Below are 19,823 nucleotides of genomic sequence, written 5' to 3' on the forward strand. Positions count from 1 at the left end.
CCTTCTGCCCCTGGACACACGGAGCCAACGCCACCACCCCTGTCGTGCAGCCGAAGGAATGGGGTGTGCTTCCCCACGATCCTACAGCAGTTAGCTCTGGGTCGGCCTGAGCACGGGTTAACCGAGAGACCATCAAGGCCAACAGCAAAGATGCCCAGAACCCCGAGCTCCCAGAACATTCCAGGGCGAGCGCCCACCACCTCCTGAGGCAGGACAGCCGCGGCATCGGAGGCCCACAGCACGAGCCCGTGCCTGTGCCCGCGCTGGCACCCACGCCTGGCCCGCACCTGCACACCTGCACCTGCACCTGCACCTGCGCCCGCACCTGCGCCCGCACCCGCACCCGCAGCAGCCGAGCCCCCGGAGGCGCCCACAGAGCAAACACTCAGGCCCCAGCCCGGCGTGCAGCCAAGTACAGCGACAGGTGGCAATAAACTCGATTCTCCGGCCCGAAGTCAGGCCGCACGTTAGTAACACAAGCAGGCTGTGCCTCGGACACAGGCTGGGGGTTGGCAGGCCCGGGCGACAGGAGACTCCGGGACGGGAGTGCCCGGGACGCAGCAACAGGAGGGGGACCAGCACGGGCGGAAGGGGCAGCGGTGAGAGCCGGGCACTCCTGCTCCCACTCGCGTGCACCACCCACCAGCCTCAGGCGGGGACGTGCGACGGGGGGGACGTGCACATCCACCAGCCTCAGGCAGACACGAGCGACGGGGCTGGACGGTGGCGAGGAGAAGGCGCGGTCAGGGCAGACTCGGAGCTGCACAGACGCAGCCGCACCTGTGCCGCCAACCATGGGTTTCTCAGGAAACAACGAAAAAGAACAAACTAAACCAAAGGTAAACAGAAGAAAATAATAAAGATTTGAGCAGAAAGAGAAAGAAGGAAAACTCCAGAGCAAATCAGGGGAGACAATGATCGATACTTCGAAAACCACAGGAAATTCAACCTTTAGCTACACTGGAGACCAGCGAACTTGCACAAAGGGCCAGATGCTAAATATTTCCGTCTTTGTGGCCACATGTGCTTTCTGCCAATATTCTTGTGTTTTATTCTTTTATTTTGTTTTTACAATACTTAAAAAAAAAAAAAAACGACCATTTTTAGCTCAGAGACCATAAAAAAAAAAGCTGCCTGTGGGTTTGGCCCGTGAGCTGTCATCTGTTGACTCCTGAGCTTGACAGAGAAGAGAAGACACAAGCAAGTAAAGGCCGGAATGAAAAGGAAGACAGCAGAGAAGGTGGGGGGCTCCCGGGGAAGGTGCAGGGCTCCCAGGAAAGGTGGGGGGGCTCCCAGGGAAGGTGGAGGGCTCCCGGGAAAGGTGGGGGGCTCCCAGGGAGCCCATATCAACTGCATGCTGCCAACCAGACACTTGGGGTGACGCAGACAATCCCTAAAAAGACGTGGGTTTCTGTAATTGAAGAAGAAACAAAATCTCAATAGACCCATGAAAGTATAAAATTACATATATTTAATTAGTAACCAAAACTCTCTCTCCACAAGAAAGCCCAAGTTCAGATGGCACGAGGAGTGAGTGCTGCCAACGTTTAAAGAAGAAAAGAGCCTGGCAGACTCAGTTGGTAGCACATGCGACTCTTGATCTCAGGCTGGTAAGCTCGAGCCCCACCTTGGGTATAGAGATCATTAAAAATAAAATCTTAAAGAAAAAGAAGAAATGGTATGCTGTTGCCTTCGCAGTCTCTGGAGAGGGAGGCGGCCAGCATCCGCCGGTACCCACACTAGACAAGGACGCCGAGCGGAAGCTATGGGGCGACACCGTGCCGCACACGGGCCGGGCGCCGGACCAGAAGACATGAATAAGACATTCTTCTAAAGAGACATCCCGATGGCCAACAGACACATGAAAAAGTGCGTGACATCACTGGGGTCAGGGAAATACAAATCAAAACTACAATGACAGGGAATCCCTGCGGGGCTCAGTGGTTTGGCACCTGCCTTCGGCCCAGGGCGTGATCCTGGAGACCCAGGATCGGGCCCTCTGCCTGTGTCTCTGCCTCTCTCTCTCTGTGTCTCTCATGAATAAATAAAATATTTAAAAAATAATAAAATTAATTTCTTTAAACCTACAAAATAGTTTATGTGACGTCACCATTATATCAAAACACATCAGATTATTCTCCTGTATCATTGGTGAGAATATAAAGTGGTTCAGCTACTTTGGGAAATGGTCTGGCAATTCCCGCAGATGCTAAACACAGCGTAACCCTGTGGCCCGGCAATGCCACTCCTGGGTCAACACCCACGAGCACTGAACACGTCTGTCCACACAGGAACTTGCACAGGGATGTTTGTGGCCACCTTCTGCATAACAACCAAAGGCAGAAACCACCCAAGAGCTCATCAAACGGTAAATGGATACACAAAATGTGGTCCATGCACACAGTGGACCGTGTCGCCACAACAGGAAGAAACTAAGCTCTGACACAGGCTGCAACGTGACGGGAAAGGAAAGGACACCGGTCAGTCACAGAGACCAAACCACGTCGGTACCACTCACAGGAGGGTCCAGAACGAACAAGCCCCAGAGACAGAAAGGGGGCCCGTGGGCCTGGCTGGGAGCTGCAGGATCAGGAACGAGAGCTCATCACCTTGTGGCGATGGCAACGTCCCCGAATTAGACAGTGGTGGTAACTGCACAACAGTGTGAACGTACTAAAAATCACTGAGCTGAAAAAAAATAAAATAAAATAAAAATCACTGAGCTGTACACCTTAAGTAGGTGGATTTTTTTTTTAAATGGGTGGATTTTATGTGAATTATATCTTAGTAAGGCTGATAAAAAGATGCCTTTTGGAAACCAAATGCCAAGGTATTAATTTACTGAAGGATTGCAAGCCCCCTAGTATGAAAACCATGCGTGGCTACCGAGATAAAGAAACGAATGTTTCTTTCTATGTTCACTGTTAGGAAAACTGAATACCATAAAAAAAGTCAGTCTTCCTGTAACTGATATGTGGATTCAACATGATTCCAGTCAAAAGTTTCATGGGAGATTCTGTGAAAACTAACAAATGTCTCTGACATCCTTTTTTAAATGTAGGCTCCATGCCCAGTGCGCAGCCCAATGCAGGGCCTGAACTCATGACCCTGAGCTCAAGGCCTGAGCTGAAAAACACCAAGACTAATCTATATGTTGCCCACAAGAGACTCATTTTAGACCTAAAGATACCTTCATATTCAAAGTGAGGGCATGGAGAACCTTCTATCCTGCTAATGGACATCAAAAGAAAGCTGGGGTAGCCATCCTTTTATCAGACAAACTAGATTTTAAACCACAGATTATAACAAGAGATGAAAGAAGACATTATCTCACATCAAGGGGCCTATCCATCAAGAAGATCTAACAATTGTAAATATTTATGCCCCTACACAGTAAGAGTAGGAGATTTAACACCCAACTCACATCAGTGGACCGATCATCTAAGCAGAAGATCAACAAGGAAACAATGACTTTGATTGACTCACTGGACCAGAGGGACTTAACACATATTTTATAACATTTTATCCTAAAGCAGCAGGATACATATCCTTCTCGAGTGCACATGGACCATTCTCCAGAGGAGATCACATACTGGGTCACACATCAGCCCTCGATAAGTACAAAAAGACTGAGATCGTACCAGGCATATTTTTCAGACCACAATACTATGAAACTTGAAGTCAACCACAAGAAAAAATTTGGGAAGACCACAAAGACGTGGAGGTTAAAGAACATCCTACAAAAGAATGAATGGGTCAACCAAGAAATAAAAGAAGAAATTAAAAAGTACATGGAAACAAAGAAAAATGAAAGCTTGAAGGTTCAAAACCTCTGGGATGCAGCAAGGCATCCCTAAGAGGAAACATACAGCAATACAAGCCCCTTTCTTTTTTTTTTTTTTTTAATTTTTATTTATTTATGATAGTCACACAGAGAGAGAGAGAGAGAGAGAGAGAGAGGCAGAGACACAGGCAGAGGGAGAAGCAGGCTCCATGCAGGGAGCCTGACGTGGGACTCTATCCCGGGTCTCCAGGATTGCGCCCTGGGCCAAAGGCAGGCGCTAAAACAAGCCCCTTTCAAGAAGCAAGGACAATCTCAAACACACAACCTAACTTTATACCTAAAGGAGCTAGAAAATAAATAGCAAATAAAGCCTAAGGCCAGCAGAAGAAGGGAAATAATAATGATCAGAGCTCAAACGATATTGAAATAAAATAGAACTGGAGAACAGATCATCGAAACTAAGGGCTGGTTCTTTGAAAGAATTAACGAAATTGATAAACCCCAGGCCAGACTCATTAAAAAGAAAAGAGAAAGGCCTCGAATAAATGAAATCATGAACGAAAGAGGAGAGATCACAATCAACGTTGCAGAAATGAAATTATAAGAGAATATTATAAGCAAGCATATCCCAACAAAATGAGCAAGCTGGAAGAAACGGATGCATCCCTAGAAACATATAAACGACCTAAACCGAAATAGTAAGAAATGGAGAATTTAGAGACTCATAACCAGCAAAGAAACTGAAACAATAATAAAAAATAAATCTCCCAACAAACAAAAATCCAGGCCAGATGGCTTCCCAGTGGAATTCTGCTAGACATTTAATACCTGTTCTTCTCAAACTGTCCCAAATAGAAATGGAAAGAAAATACCCAAACTCTTTCTATGAGGCCAGCATTGCCCCGGTACCAAAACCAGACAAAGATTCTACTAAAAAGACTTATGCACCAATATCCTTGATGAACATGGATGCAGAAATTCTCAATAAAATCCTAGCAAATGGGATCCCTGGGTGGCACAGCGGTTTGGTGCCTGCCTTTGGCCCAGGGCGCGATCCTGGAGACCCGGGATCGAATCCCATGTCAGGCTCCCAGTGCATGGAGCCTGCTTCTCCCTCTGCCTGTGTCTCTGCCTCTCTCTCTCTCTCTCTGTGACTATAATTTAAAAAAAAAATTAAAAAAATAAAAATAAAAATAAAATAAAATCCTAGCAAATCAAATTCAACAGTACATTAAAAGAATTATCCACTATGACCAAGTGGGATTTATTCCTGGGCTACTGGGGTGGTACAACATCTGCAAATCAATGTGATGCACTGCATTAAAAAAGAAAGGATAAGAACCATATGATCCTCTCAACAGATACAGAAAAAAGCATTTGACAAAATACGGCCTCCATTCTTGATAAAAACCCTCAAGAATTAGGGACAGAGGCAACCCAGCTCGGCATCATAAAAACTACATAGCAAAGACCCACAGCTAATTATCATCCTCAATGGGGAAAAACAGGGCTTTTCTCCTATGGTCAGGAACACGACAGGGATGTCCCCACTCTCACTGTTACTATTTAACGTAGTACTAGAAGTCCTAGCCTCAGCACTCCGACAACAAAAAGAAATAAAAGGCAACCAAATCAGCAAGGAAGAAGTCAAACTTTCACTATTTATAGATGACGTGATACTCTATGTAGAAAACCCAAAAGAATCTACTAAAATTTGCCAGAATTAATACATGCAGGATATAAAAATCAACGAACAGAAATCCGTTGCATTTCTATACACCAATAACAAAGCAAGAGACAAACAAAGACTTGATCCCATTTGCAAATTGCACCAAAAGCCATAAGATACCTAAGAACAAACCTAACCAAAGAGGTAAAAGATCTTTACTCTAAAAACTATGTCATACTTACGAAAGAAATCGAAGAGGACATGAAGAAATGGAAAAATATTCCATGCTTATGGATTAGAAGAGAAAACATTGTCAAAATGTCCAAATTACCCAAAGCAATCTACACATTGAATGCAATCCCTATCAAAATAACACCAGCTAGAGCTAGAACAAAAACCCCTAAAATTTGTATGAAACCACAAAAGACCCCAAATCCTGGAAAAAAAAAAAAAAAAAGCAAAGCTGGAGACATCCTGATTCTAGACTTCAGGCCAAACTACAAAGCTGTGATCATCAAGACGGTGACCCCGGCACAGAAACAGACACACAGATCAACGGAACAGAACCCAGAACCCAGAAATGGGCCCTCAACTGTGTGGGCAGCTAGTCTCTGACAAAGCAGGAAAGACTATCCCCTGGAAAAAAGACAGTCTCTTCAACAAATGGTGCTGGGGAAACTGGGCAGCCCCACGCGGGAGAATGAAACTGGGCCATTCTCTTACACCAAACACAAAGATAAACTCAAAATGGATGAAAGATCTAAATGTGAGACAGGAATCTGTCAAATCCTAGAGAACACAGGCAGCCACTTCCGTGATGTCAGCCACAGCAGTGGCTCACTCGACGCGGGGCCAGGGGCAAGGGGAACAACAGCAAAAATGAACTACTAGGACCTCACCCAGATGAAAAGCTGCACAGCGAAGGAAACAATCAACAAAATTAAAAGGCAGCTACAGAATGGGAGAAGGTGTTCGCAAATGACAAATCTGAAAAAGGGTTAGGATCCACAATCTATTCAACTCAACACCCAAAAGCCAAATAATCCACTTAAGGGCAGCCCCGGTGGTGCAGCGGTTTAGCGCCGCCTACAGCCCAGGGTGTGATCCTGGAGACCCGGGATCGAGTCCCACATCAGGCTCCCTGTATGGAGCCTGCTTCTCCCTCTGCCTGTGTCTCTGCCTCTCACTTTCTCTTTGTGTCTCTCATGAATAAATAAATAAAATTTTAATAAATAAATAAATACGACCTGAGTTTGGACACTTTAACTGACTGAGCCACCCAGGTGCCTCAATATAAAAAGGATTTAAAAAAAATAGCCAAAAATATTGTAACAGATGAAGAAGGGGACTTACAGAATCAAACTACACTGTGTTTGTAAAGCTACAACGTGGCGAATGAGGGACAGACCAACAGCCTGTATGGACAGGACGCAGAGGTCAGAAACAGGCCCTGTCCACGTCAACACTGGACTAAAGTGGCGAGCAAGGGCCTTCCTTTCAATCAACGATGCTATGCCCCCTGGAAATCCCTATGAGGACTCCTTCGGGACCGCTTCCCCATGGGCGATGGAAGTGACTCCTAGACTCATAGATCTGCATGTAAAAAGTAAAAACAAAGCTTCCCGAGAATGACACAGAAAGACATTTTCCTAAGAGTGAGGTAAACAAATTTCACCAGAGAGAAAGGGCACTAACAGTAAGAAAAAGATAGATAAATTAGACTATAGTAAATTAGAAACTTCTGCTCATCCAAAATTCTATTAAAAGAATAAAAAAGAACATGAGACTCCTGATCTCAGGGTCCTGAGCCTGAGCCCCACATCAGGTGTAGAGATTATCAGATAAATAAATAAGAAATAATAAACAAATTTTTAAAAAAGAATAAAAACCAAAGCCACAGTGGGAGGAGCTCTTTGTAATTCATACATTCAACGAAGGACTTGTATCTAACACATCAGATTAACTCCCTACTGAAGAAAAAGAGGCAACATTACTAAAAATGGGCAAGAGACATGAGCAGGCGGTACGGAAAGAAAATACCTCACCGTCCCCCTGCAATCTCATCAGACATCTCGGAAATGACCAGATGAGTCACGCGAAGACCAGACACAGGAGGGGCCAGGAGGAGACAGCGGCTAGCTCGCCTCCACAGTGCAGGACAAGCACCTGCTGCGGTGAGCACAGCACTGCGGGGACACCGGTCCCTCCTCACGTACGTGACAAGCAGACCCACGGCTGCATGTGTGTGGAGAGAAATGTTCAAGCACCTCCTGGCAGCGATGCTCAAACACCCGATGTGTAAGCACTGCAGGGTGGAGCTGGGTGTCTCTGTTCACTGGACCCTCACACAGAGAGAAAGTTAGTGAGACGCTGTTACACGAAAATCAGCACCAACCTCCAAAACGTAATGTTGGGCAAGATAAGGATGTGTGAGGAATTACATCAAGGTCAAAATAAGACAAAACTGGGGCACCTGGGTGGCTGCCTGAGCGGCTGCCCCCAGCTCAGGGCGCTACCCAGGGTCCTGGGATTGAGTCCTGCATTGGGATCCCTGCAGGGAGCCTGCTTCTCCTGCTGCCTGTGTCTCTGCCTCTCTCTGTGTCTCTCGTGAATAAATAAAATCTTTAAAAATGAAAAAACTGGAAGACTTGAAAGACATTTCACATGGGAAGACCCGCACATGAGCAGCGAGGGCTCAAGGAAACACTTGGGGTTGTTAGTCCCCAGGGAAACACGACCCCAGCCCACAGGGGGCAGGACCCAGGCAGGCCGCCGGCTCAGCTCTCCATCCGACCCCAGAACGACCAGGCTCTCAGTCGCCAGGCCCGCAAAGTGGCTCGTCCTTGTGGACAGCAGCTCCCAAGCCCCTGCGGGGGCGAAGGCGCGGGTCGGTGCCACCACTCAGCTCTGTCCCTGCAGCCCCGTCCCTGCGGCCCCTTCCCTGCGGCCCAGCTCCTGCAGCCCCTTCCCTGCGGCCCTGTCCCTGCGGGCCCCGCCCCTGCAGCCCCGCCCCTGCGGCCCCTTCCCTGCGGCCCAGCCCCTGCGGCCCCGTCCCTGCGGCCCAACTCCTGCGGCCCCTTCCCTGCGGCCCCTTCCCTGCGGCCTCACCCCTGCGGGCCCCGCCCCTGCGGCCCCGTCCCTGCGGCCCCGCCCCTGCACGGCGACCAGGAGCAAGGCCGCCGGCCAGTGGCACCCGCGCCTGCTTCTTGGCCCGGCCTGCGGCCCAGCGCCCGAGGCCCTGTTACCGGGACGCTGAGGTCCCGCAGGTGGATTCTTAATGTGCCTCCAGGAAAGCCGAGAGTCCGGCCAGAGTCTAACCTGACTTCAGCCCGTGATGCCGCCTAAGAACACCACCGGGTCGGGGTGGCGGCAGGGCCCGGGCCGCCGAGTTCCCGGGGCCGCAGTTACAGCCCAGCGCAGCCGCCTCGGGGCCCACCGTGGGCCCCACGGAACACGCCCCGCGGACGGGCCCACGCCGGCTCCCGGCTCCTCGGGTAGGGAAACCCTCCACCGCGGAGAAGAGAGCTCCCTGGGCGCGGGGTCCCCGGGGCGGGGTCACGGGGGGCAGCAGGGGGCGGGCGGGGAGCAGGTGCCCGCGGGGTCCCCGGCGGGTCACGGGAGGGCGGGGCGCAGCCGGCCTGGGGCCCGGGGGCGCGTCTGCAGCAGCGGCGGGGGCCGCGGGCTCGGGGACCAGCCCTCACCCCGGCCGGGCCCGAGGCCGCCGCACGCACAGGTCACCCCCCCGAAGGCTGGGCGCCCCCTGGGCCTTCACCCTCCAGAAACCAAGGACAGCGGCGCCTGAGGCGGCCCAGCGCCTCCGGGGACACAGGCCCTGCCCCTCCGCCCGGCCCCCCCGCCCCTGATTTGGGGCGGCCCACCTCCACCTCCCCGGACCTGGGAGACCTGCTCGGTCTCGTAGGGAGCGGCCTCCGCTGAGGTCCCGGGGCCTCCCTCCCTCCTGGCCGACGCGGCCCCATGGTTTACTCTCCGGGAGAGGCGGAGCCCAGAGGCCCGGGCAGGGTGTCTGCAGAGCAGAGGTGGGGGCGCCCCAAACCCCGCCCCGCCCCCAGCACAGCCCCGCCCCCTCACCCCCCCAAAGGCAGCCCCCCAGCGTGGACCCCCGCCCCCCGGGCGCCCCCAGACAGCACCGCGGGCGGTGACCCGGGTCCCTGCGGGCTCCCCCGCGCGGTGCCGCAGGGGCCTCGACACAGAGTTCAGAACGTCTGCAAAAGGATCTCTAAACAAAACTTGGGGTTTTCTGTCCGTTGTTTATTTTAACAGACCGGGTGTTTATTTACCAGGACACGCTGCTGAGGACGCGGGAGCCGGGCCCAGTGCAGGCTCGAGGCCCTCTGGCTGCCAGCGGCTGTGGCTCATCGGGGTGCAGGCCCACAGGAAGCTGGGTGGGCTCCCCGGGGCTGCCCCCCACCCGGACTGCCCCCTGAGCTGCCCCCCTACCCCCCGCCTGTGCCCCCAGTTTCTAGCTGATGTTCAAGCGGGGAAGCCGCCACAGCCGTGCTCCCAGCGGACCCGCCTGCTGCAGACCTGAACCCGGGCCTTTGCTCGGCTGTGTCCTAGAGTCGCAGCGATTCCAGACGACCCCACGCTCCACCCACAGGTCACAGGTCAAAACCAGCAGGCATGTGACACAGAGAGAAAAACCCAAACCTTCCTTACCTGCAGCTACAGGTGCGTTTAACCAGCTCTGGCCACAGGCCACGGCCGTGCAGCATCTGCACCATCTGTAGCCTCAGCGACCCCACACCCTGCTTGGGGCCTCGCTCTCCAGACCCTCAGAGTCCACTCCTGGGTGGCGTGTGGGGCCTGTCGCGTCCTTGCAACAATTCTCTAAGTTTGAAGAAGAAAAACGGGCCAAACGGTGAGCTGGTTCACAATTCACAATCGGCAAGCGCAGGTCGACACACCAAGAGGCATCGGCACAAAGGAGAAGGCCGTCGGCGCCAAGGGTGAGGAAGCTCTGGAGGCCACGGCCAGCTCCGGGACTGCAGCCACCGGGGGCATGGCGTCCCTCCCTCCGATGGCTGCGCACCCCTGGGCCAGGATCCCACCCAAGAGGAGCTCTCACTCCTGTGACGCCACGTAGCACACGGTGTAGTGAAGCAGCATCATGCACCAGAGCAGAAGCTGGAGCCAGCGGGGGCCCAGGCGAGATGCTCAGTCACGCACGATGCCTGTGGGCCCGGGGCCGCACAGCTGGCAAAACCAGCACAGACCACAGAGAAACAGGACGGACCGGGGCCTCGGACGGACCCCCACGGACCTGCCAACGGACTCTCACCAGGGGCGTCGCGGCGCCTCAACGGAGACAAGACGGCGTCCTCAACACAGGGTGCGGGGACTGAGCCACACAGACCTAGGCCACACGAGCCCTGCCTCAGCCAGAGTCCATACAAGATGGATGACGGTCTGAATATGAGAGTAAAATCCCTAAACCACTAGAAGAAAATCTGAGAACAGCTTCTCGTTTGGGGCAAGTGGAGATTTCTCAGGGAAAAAAAGTCAACTATAAAAAGACAAAAATACACTGGAGTTCAACAAAATTCAGAACTTCTGTTCATTGAAACACACCATTAAGTATGAAGGCAAGTCACAGGTGGGAGAAAGTATTCACAGTATCTGACAACAGACGTGCACCCGAGACACAGAACTCTCGTAACTCAGTAACAACACAACAACCCCCAAAAAACAGGCAGACGATCCGAACAGACATCTCACAGAAGAAATGAACGGCCATTAACCTGTGAAAAGGTGCCCAGCACCACAGGCGCCAGAGAAATGGAAATTGGAGCTGCAACAACACTTCACATCCGCTGAACGGTTAAGACCAACAGGACCGGCTGGCGGAAGGCGGAGCAGCCGCGGGCCCCACCCGGACACAGAGCCGCCCCTGTGTCTGAGGTTCTCCCCCACGTGAGCAAGCCTTTACCGACGACAAGTCAACTCCACACTTTGCTCTTTTCCAAGAGAAATGGAAATACACACCCACAAAAGGTCTTACAGGGGAATGTTCATGGCACTTTCACTAAAGTAACCCAGACAGGAAACTGCCCACGTGTCAACAGACAATACAGTGTAAAAACAGATCGCTCGTATTTGTTCGCACGATTGATAATAAAAAAGAATAAGCCACTGACATGCAAAATACCACAGAGAACCGCTGAGTGAGAAGCTGCACAGAAGAGGGCACCTGTATGACTTCACCTGTGTCGACTCGAGACCCGAGAACGCTGTCTAGAAGCTCAGCGGAGTCCCGAGTGTGGAAACGCTCTGTATCTTGACCGGGGGATTAAGTGCACGGGTGTACACAGTTGTCAAAACTCACCAGATTGTTCACTTTGTGTGTAATTTTCACACTGAAATCTTGCATTTCACCATATGTAAGCTTTACCTCTGTTTTTAAAAACAAAATGATCTAGGGCAGCCCCAGTGGCACAGTGGTTTAGTGCTGCCTGCAGCCTAGGGCATGATCCTGGAGACCCTGGATCGAGTCCCACGTCAGGCTCTCTGCATGGAGCCTGCTTCTCCCTCTGCCTGTGTCTCTGCCTCTCTCTCTCTCTCTCTCTGCATCTCTATGAATAAAAAAAAAAAAAAAGGAAATCTTATAAAAAATAAATAAAATAAATAAAATAAAAACAAAATGATCTATAAAGATATATAGCAACGATATGGATAGATCTTAACAACACACGTTTTAAAAATTATATAGCTTGATGCTCTTTAGATAAAGATAAAAAAAAAAAAAACCCTGAAATTTTCAATTAACTTTTTCAGATCTGTATAAATGCCAGAGTTCCGCAAGGATTACGACCTGGCAGGTGGCAGACCAAGCGGGGAGGCGGGGAGGTGGGCAGAGGGCCGGGCTGGCTCTAGTCCTGGGTGGCAGGTTCACGGGCACTCACACCAGTGCCGCCGCCAGGGCCCGGGGAACTGTGACCACAGAACAAACCAGACAGACCCCACTCGACACATGAGCAAGTGTCCTGAGCCGAGGCTCGTGATGACTCGGTTCTCTGCTCTGGAGATCCGGAGATCCTGGGGTCTACGTTTAAAAAGAAGATGAAGAAATTGGGTTGGAAGCTGGCAAAGGTGACAATACCTGAGTCACTGTATTCAGGACTTCGGGACACCCATGCGGTCCCTAGAAGAGAAGGAATCGTCTTAAACCTCACACAATAAATCAAAAGCAGGGATCCCTGGGTGGCGCAGTGGTTTAGTGCCTGCCTTTGGCCCGGGGCGCGATCCTGGAGACCCAGGATCGAATCCCACGTCGGGCTCCCGGTGCATGGAGCCTGCTTCTTCCTCTGCCTGTGTCTCTGCCTCTCTCTCTCTCTCTGTGTGACTATCATAAATAAATAAATAAAAATAAAATAAAATAAAATAAAATAAATCAAAAGCAAAGGCTGAAAGGTGGCGAGTGAGCATCAGAAGTGAACCGAACCCACAAAGATCAGAAACTAAACAAACTAAAGGAAGGTGCATAGAGAAAAGGCGCCGTGGGCAGCGGTCGGACACCCGACGTCTCTGCCCGTCCCTAGGGACGCCAACCCACCTCCTGGAAGCGGCGTGTCCTCCTGGCCGCCCCCCTGGCCGTCCCCGCATGGCCGTGGGCCCTGTCTCCCTCCGGGCCGTTCCCTTGGGCCTTGCAGCCCCTGCCAGCTGCTGTGGCCCATCAGGACAGACTGTTCCGTGGTGGCTAACGTGGCTCCCCACGTGGAGGCCATGCTGCCAGGGTCCCAACAGGCAGACAGACGTTCTGTGCTGGGGCGGCAAGTGACGGTGGTGGGGGTGCCCCTCGGAAGGAAGCGACTCTCTCAGAAGAGCAGGGCCCACGGACCAGGCCCGTCTGTGCCGCGCTCCCACAGACGCCGCGGCTGTTCAGCTCACGGGGCCAGGAGCTCGGGCCCCTGACCTGACGCACAGAGTAAGGACCCCTGTTTAGAGGCCAGACTTCTTGTTCGCTTCTCCTACTCCACCCACGGCCAGGAACGGCTGTGTCCTCAGTGAGCCAGACGCACCTGCCCGTCAGTGCGCCCAGCCCCTCGCAGGCAGGCAGATGGTGGTGCCGCCCCGCCCTGGTTAGTACGGCCAGGCGGTCGTGCAAACCCCACGGCCATGCTCACCTCGCTGATTTATTTCAACGAAACCCCAAGAGTAATCCACGTTTCTCGAGCGAGGGCAAGTCCTCCTGCCCAGACTTCGGCAACGCCATCTGTGTCTGACGCCCAGGCCCAGAGTGGAGGCGCGGGGGGGCCAACCTGGCAGCACTGACCCTGTGGCTCTGAGCCCATCCACCTCCCTGCCCACCTGCCAGGACGGAGCGCGCCAGGTGTCCGCCCCGCTCCTCCTCCCCCTGCCACCACCACCACGTTAGGACACCTCAGGGCCTAATGCCCCCCCGCCCCCTGCGGCCCGCTGGAGGCTGTGCTGACGCCAGCGGCGGCCTTACTGGGGCCTCCCTGGGCTGCGGTGCTCGCCCCCCAACCCGGCTCCTGGTGCTGCGTCTTGTTTCCTGCCCGCCGGTGAACACGGAGAGAGGCGCGGAGGACGGCAGCCAGCGAGGAGCGGGTACCTGCAGCCCTCCCCTCTCCCCCACCCCTGTGGCGGCCCGGGTCCACCTGCGAGGAGCACACGGGCGGTCCAGAGAGAGCGGCCCTAAAGCAGGAACAGAGAATCGCCTTCTCCCTCCCCCGGGTTACCATGCGGGCTTGGCTGTGTCTGCTGCAAACACGTCTTTGTTTAGGGAAATGTTGGAGGGACCTATTGAGAGTGAAAACAGGCCCTGGAGCCAGGTCTGCAAGGAGATGAGGGACAGGACCGAAAAGCGCAGAAGAGGAGGCAGGAGGCAGCGAAGCCACAGGACAGAGCTGAGGCCCCAGGGCTTGTCCTCAGGGGCAGGATGAGGTCCTCAGACCTCCCTGCGGACCTGGCCCTTGCACAGAAGCTCCTGGTAATCGAGAAAAAGGCTGAGCCTGAGACGACACGAAGGGTGGTAGGTGCGTCCATGCAACACAAGCAGCAACTGCGAGCCACGGCGACCTCACGAAGGCCAAGAGCAGCCGCCAAGGAGCGTCCAGAAGATGTGGTGTCTGGTCCCCCAGACCCAGAGGGGCCCGCGCGGAGCCCGAGCACAGACAGGCCGTCTTAAAGCGTATTTTAGGGGCACCTGGTGGCTCAGCGGTTGAGTGTCTGCCTTGGGCTCACGGTGTGACCCCGGGGTCCCGGGATCGAGTCCTGCATCGGGCTCCCCGCAGGGAGCCTGCCTCTCTCTCCATCTCTCATGAATAAATAAATAAGAATCTTAAAAAAAAAAAAAAAAAAGGGATCCCTGGGTGGCGCAGAGGTTTGGCGCCTGCCTTTGGCCCAGGGCGCGATCCTGGAGATGCGGGATCGAATCCCACGTCGGGCTCCCGGTGCATGGGGCCTGCTTCTCCCTCTGCCTGTGTCTCTGCCTCTCTCTCTCTCTCTGTGAGACTATCATAAATAAATAAAAATTAAAAAAAAAAAACACGTTTTCAAGTAAGTGAGAAGGTCCACACATGCTTTCCATGTAGTTATGCTTCTCTGTCACCTGTCACGATGCTTCATCATGTGACTCTGCTTTATAAACAGCAGTTCCCGTAAACACACTGCACATAAGTCGTGGTCAGAGTTTCCGAGGTCCCTACAAGTGACGGCTAAGAGTCGAGGGCGGGAGCATTTTCTCAGTTCTTGGTACAAAATGCACGATTACGCTGGCAACACCCTCACTTCACACCTTCCAAAGATGCAGCATCTGCACTTGGGGAAACGCTGCTGACGTGGATTTTTTTTTTTAATTATTTATTTATTTATGATAGTCACAGAGAGAGAGAGAGAGAGAGAGAGAGAGAGAGAGAGAGAGAGGCAGAGACACAGGCAGAGGGAGAAGCAGGCTCTATGCACTGGGAGCCCGACGTGGGATTCGATCCTGGGTCTCCAGGATCGCGCCCTGGGCCAAAGGCAGGCGCTAAACCGCTGCGCTACCCAGGGATCCCTGCTGACGTGGATTTTAAAAACTCGTCTCTCAATGGTGAACATTAACAAGGCAGGAAACAACACATGTTGGAGAGGCTGCGGAGAAAGGGGAACCCTCCTGCACTGTTGGTGGGAATGTGAACTGGTGCAGCCACTCTGGAAAACTGTGTGGAGGTTCCTCAAAGAGTTAAAAATAGACCCGCCCTACGACCCAGCAATTGCACTGCTGGGGATTTACCCCAAAGATACAGATGCAGGGAAACGGCAGGACACCTGCACCCTGATGTTTCTAGCAGCAATGTCCACAATAGACACACCGTGGGAGGAGACTCGGTGTCCATCGACAGGTGATGGATAGAGAAGCTGTGGTCTGTGTGTACAGTGGGATATTCCTCAGCTGTTAGACACGACAAATACCCACCATGTGCTTCGATGTGGATGGAACTGGAGGGCATGATGCTGAGTGAAGTAAGTCAATCGGAGGACAAACATTATATGGTCTCACTCATACGGGGAATATAAACATTAGTGAAAGGGAATAAAGGGGAAAGGAGAGAAAATGAGTGAAAATATCAGGGAGGGAGACAGAACATGAAGACTCCTAACTCTGGGAAACAAACAAGGGTAGCAGAAGGCAGGGGGGTGGGCGGTGGGGGTGAATGTGTGACGGGCACTGAGGGGGGCACTTGGCGAGATGAGCACTGGGTGTTATGCTATATGTTGGCAAATTGAACTCCAATACATACATACATACATACATACATACATACATACATACATAAATAAATAAATAAATAAATAAAAACTCGTCTCTCGTGTCACTTCAGTTTCCTTGGTCACAGTGCACCTGCCGTTCGGGGTCCGCCCCTCCCCGTCCTCCCCAGTGGGACCACCACTGACCCTCCTCTACGTTTCTCAGCACGTGCGTGGATCCGTTCTACCCGAGGCTGCCTTCCCGGTTTATGTGATTTTGCTGTGCAATTCAGCATTTCTAGGTAATTCCATTTATTAAAAATTAACTCATTAAGTGCTATGGCGAGAGCCCATGAACCTTAGGTCTCATCGTTACATAAGAGAATGATGATTTTCAAGAATCACGCTAAAGCGTCAGGTCATGTGATCATTCAGCCACTGCACAAACACGCATCTTAAATAAAACAAGAGTTACTTACCGAATCCAAAAAGCAAAGGTAAGACCCCGAGCTCTGTGCTATTGCTTGATTTTTAGAATATCCAACTGTTCAAAAAAAGAGAGAGAGAGAGAAGTTCTTTTATAATTCACTTTTCCGTGGCCTCCTCTTTCCTGGACCTTGGGGTATGTGTGCTACACGGGACCTGTGAGGGACAAAGCCAGCTCAGTTGTGGCCGAGTGAGAGGGAAGCAAAAGGACAGCAGCGCGGAGGGCAGCGCGGAGGGAGGGGTGCCCGCTGCGGGGACCCAGCAGCCACTGTGATGCTACGCTACGCCGCGGGCGGGGTTGAAAAAATGAAAAATAACAAAATCCCCGAATGGAAGCGCCCGAGCAGACGCTGGCGGGAACGCTCTTTGCAAAGTGTGCGTGGCTCCAAGCCGAGATGCGGCCGCCAGTGGCACCTGCACACGTGTCCCGGGGCCGCCACGCCTGCACACGGCCCATGACCTCGCGGCCCCGCGAGCAGCAGGCCCCCCACACCCACCGAGGTGTGACCGGCCCGGCGCTGCCGCAGGGGGGACGGATGCGCGTGAACACTCTGGCCTGTGCACACGCGGGTGCTGTTCACGTGGCTCCACGCAGCGCCTTCACCCGGAGCCAGGCGGCCGCCTCGGGAGGGGCCAGGCCGCGGGCAGGGGCCTCGGGCGGGCGACGGCCCTCGCGGGCGCTGGGGACATGCTGTGCTCAGCTTGAGAAAACACCCGGGACGGTGGGTGAGTGCACTTGCCGTGTGGGCCTCATGTTGCAACAAATGTCTAGAACACTCTCCGCCTTCCAAGAGGGTACAAGTGAGTCGGAAAACGTTAGATGACGACCTCCGGCTACGCGCCCGACGGAAGGGGCTGGAACAAGCCAGGAGGCCCGCGGGGACGGGGGTGAGCGGCCCGGGCGCGCCAAGGGGCCTCCAGGCTCAGGGCCTGCGGGGCACACACCCGCCCGGGACGCGGCCAGCACCGGCCCGTCACCCATCCGGCCCGTCACCCATCCGCGGCCATGGCCACAAGGCACACGCGGCCCCCTGGGCTCGCGCTCCACTCCCCGAAGGACGTCCCGCGGGGGCCACAGCCATAGCCACACCCCAGTTTTCCAGCCCTGGGGCAGGGAGGGAAGGCAGCGCCACAGCCAGCAGCTCCGAGCAGACTCGGGTGCTAGCCAGTCCCACAGGCCAGAGCAGGAGGGACACGCCAGTGCCAGGTCGCCCAGGCCATGACCCAGCGCCTCAGCCAGGCAGGCTGTCTTCACTCAAGGTAGCGGCTCAGCGGAGTGGCCCGGATCTCCAGGACCCACAGGTGTATCACGCAGGGAAGGTTCGGGGGGCCGGGGGGTGATTAGCAGCCGCCAGACACAGCTGTGGTGAAGCCTCAGGACCTCACAGGACGTCGCCCGAAGAGCTGCATGCGGGCAACACAACGGGAAGAGACGGTCCACAGTCACATTTAAATTAGCAGAGGTTAGGGGTCCCCCGGGGGCTCAGCGGTAGAGCATCTGCCTTTGGCCCAGGACGTGACCCCAGGTTCCCGGGACCGAGTCCCACATCGGGGCCCCCACAGGGGCCTGCCTCTCCCTCTGCCTGGGTCTCTGCCTCTCTCTCTCTCTCTCTCTCTCTCTCATGAATAAATAAAATCTTTATAAAAAATAAAATCAACTGGCAGGAGTTCTGTTTAAAAAGCTGCTTAGTGGAGTCAGGTTTCAGAACAGGAAAGATGGAAGCAGAACTTGGATGATGAGGGAAAACGCGCCTCACTAAGAAGCTGGAAGGTCCTCGCGACGAGGTATGTTTGGCAAAGACAAGGAATTTGCTTTAATATCACTGCCTCGGAGAAAGTCAAATGTTTGCACCAGGGCCTGATGTCTGGGAGGCCGTCCCTTCGTGATGGAGCCAGTTGTCATGGTCACAGCGGGAAACACGCCGCCGTCCTCACTCTTGGAGAGAAGAGGGCGGAATTGCGGTGTTTCATTTAGCAACTCACCGCGTCTTTAAGAAACGTTTTGCTCTGTTATGTTATTTCGTATCATAATATAACAGTAAATGAGTCTTAATCCAATTTAAATAATTCAGCACTCCTGAAAAAGGAAGCACCGGGGATTTCTGTTATCCAATAGTTGACATAACTTCTACTTCAGAAAATACCAGTGTAGGGAGATATGCTCGTTCAGATGTCTCACATCAACCCCATTCCATAATCATGATGCGGGGCCCCCCTGAATTCACCTTGCTGCCTTCAAAACGACAACACGATGGCTTCATTGCTTCACGCTATGACAACTCAATCTTCTCGTCATTGACAAAATACACATGAACGTGACATGAGTTACATCTAATCTATGGCAAGTATTTTATGGGGCTCCTGGGTGGCTCAGTGGGCTCAGGTCATGATCCTGGGGTCCTGGGGTCAAGCCCCAAGCTGGAGGCTTCCTGCTCAGCGGGGCATCTGCTTCTCCCTCTGCCCCTGCCTCCCCCGCTCAGGCACATGTGCACACACATGCTCTCTAATAAACAATAAAATAGGGGGTGCCTGGGTGCCTCAGCGATTGAGCGCCTGCCTGCACCCCAGGACATGATCCTGGGATTCTGGGAATGAGTCCTGCATCGGGCTCCCTGCAAGGAGCCTGCTTCTCCCTCTGCCTGTGTCTCTGCCTCTCTCTCTGTGTCTCTCTTGAATAAACAAAATATTAAAAAAAGACAAACAATAAAATAAAAAAATAAAATGGAGATTAGATAAGCCAAGACACACCAGTCACCAAAATGCCTTCAACTTCCTTCATCAACTATGGAAGAGGCAAAATATCTTAATTAAACAATATTTTAAAACAATCTTCAAGCTAGTTTCAGAAACCATGATTTGTTGGCACATATCTCAGAAACAAGTTGAAATAGATGTTCTACAATAACCGATTTCTTTAAAGTTTTCTATTTCAAACAATGAAAACAAAAAATAACTTGGGGAAAAAAAGTCTTCCAGATGCATGAGATAATGGTGCAGATGAGGATGACAGGAATAGGGCAGCTCCTGAGTGGCTCCAGCAGCTAAGCCTTCTCAACAAAGGCCATGAGCACCTGCTGCCCGCAAAGGAAACAGGCCCAGAGAGGTGGGGGGGGGGGGGTTGGAAGTGACACCAGGAGAGCCACCCGACCACCAAAACTGGCAGACAAGTGCAGAGAG

General features: G+C 53.0%; 1 protein-coding gene across 13 annotated transcripts in view; it reads right to left on the reverse strand.

Moving 5' to 3' along the window:
- The window catches only part of B3GNTL1 (UDP-GlcNAc:betaGal beta-1,3-N-acetylglucosaminyltransferase like 1), a 50,126-nt gene that overhangs the window by 20,851 nt on the left and 9,452 nt on the right, over nucleotides 1-19,823 (reverse strand). For 6 of the 13 annotated variants that reach the window (XM_072782122.1, XM_072782123.1, XM_072782120.1 and 3 more), the window contains 2 exons: nucleotides 16,640-16,704; nucleotides 12,571-12,612 (listed from right to left, as the gene is read on the reverse strand). The exons of 3 other annotated variants lie outside the window; for them this stretch is intronic. In XM_072782122.1, coding sequence (XP_072638223.1) covers nucleotides 12,571-12,612; nucleotides 16,640-16,704 — 107 coding nt within the window. Of the gene's footprint in view, nucleotides 1-12,570; nucleotides 12,613-16,639; nucleotides 16,705-17,143; nucleotides 17,221-19,823 lie in introns of those variants that run through there. 4 more of the 13 variants (XM_072782126.1, XM_072782121.1, XM_072782128.1 and 1 more) reach the window with 2 other exon arrangements.

The sequence above is a fragment of the Canis lupus genome, chromosome 16, assembly GCF_048164855.1.
Source record: "Canis lupus baileyi chromosome 16, mCanLup2.hap1, whole genome shotgun sequence".
NCBI lineage: Eukaryota > Metazoa > Chordata > Mammalia > Carnivora > Canidae > Canis > Canis lupus.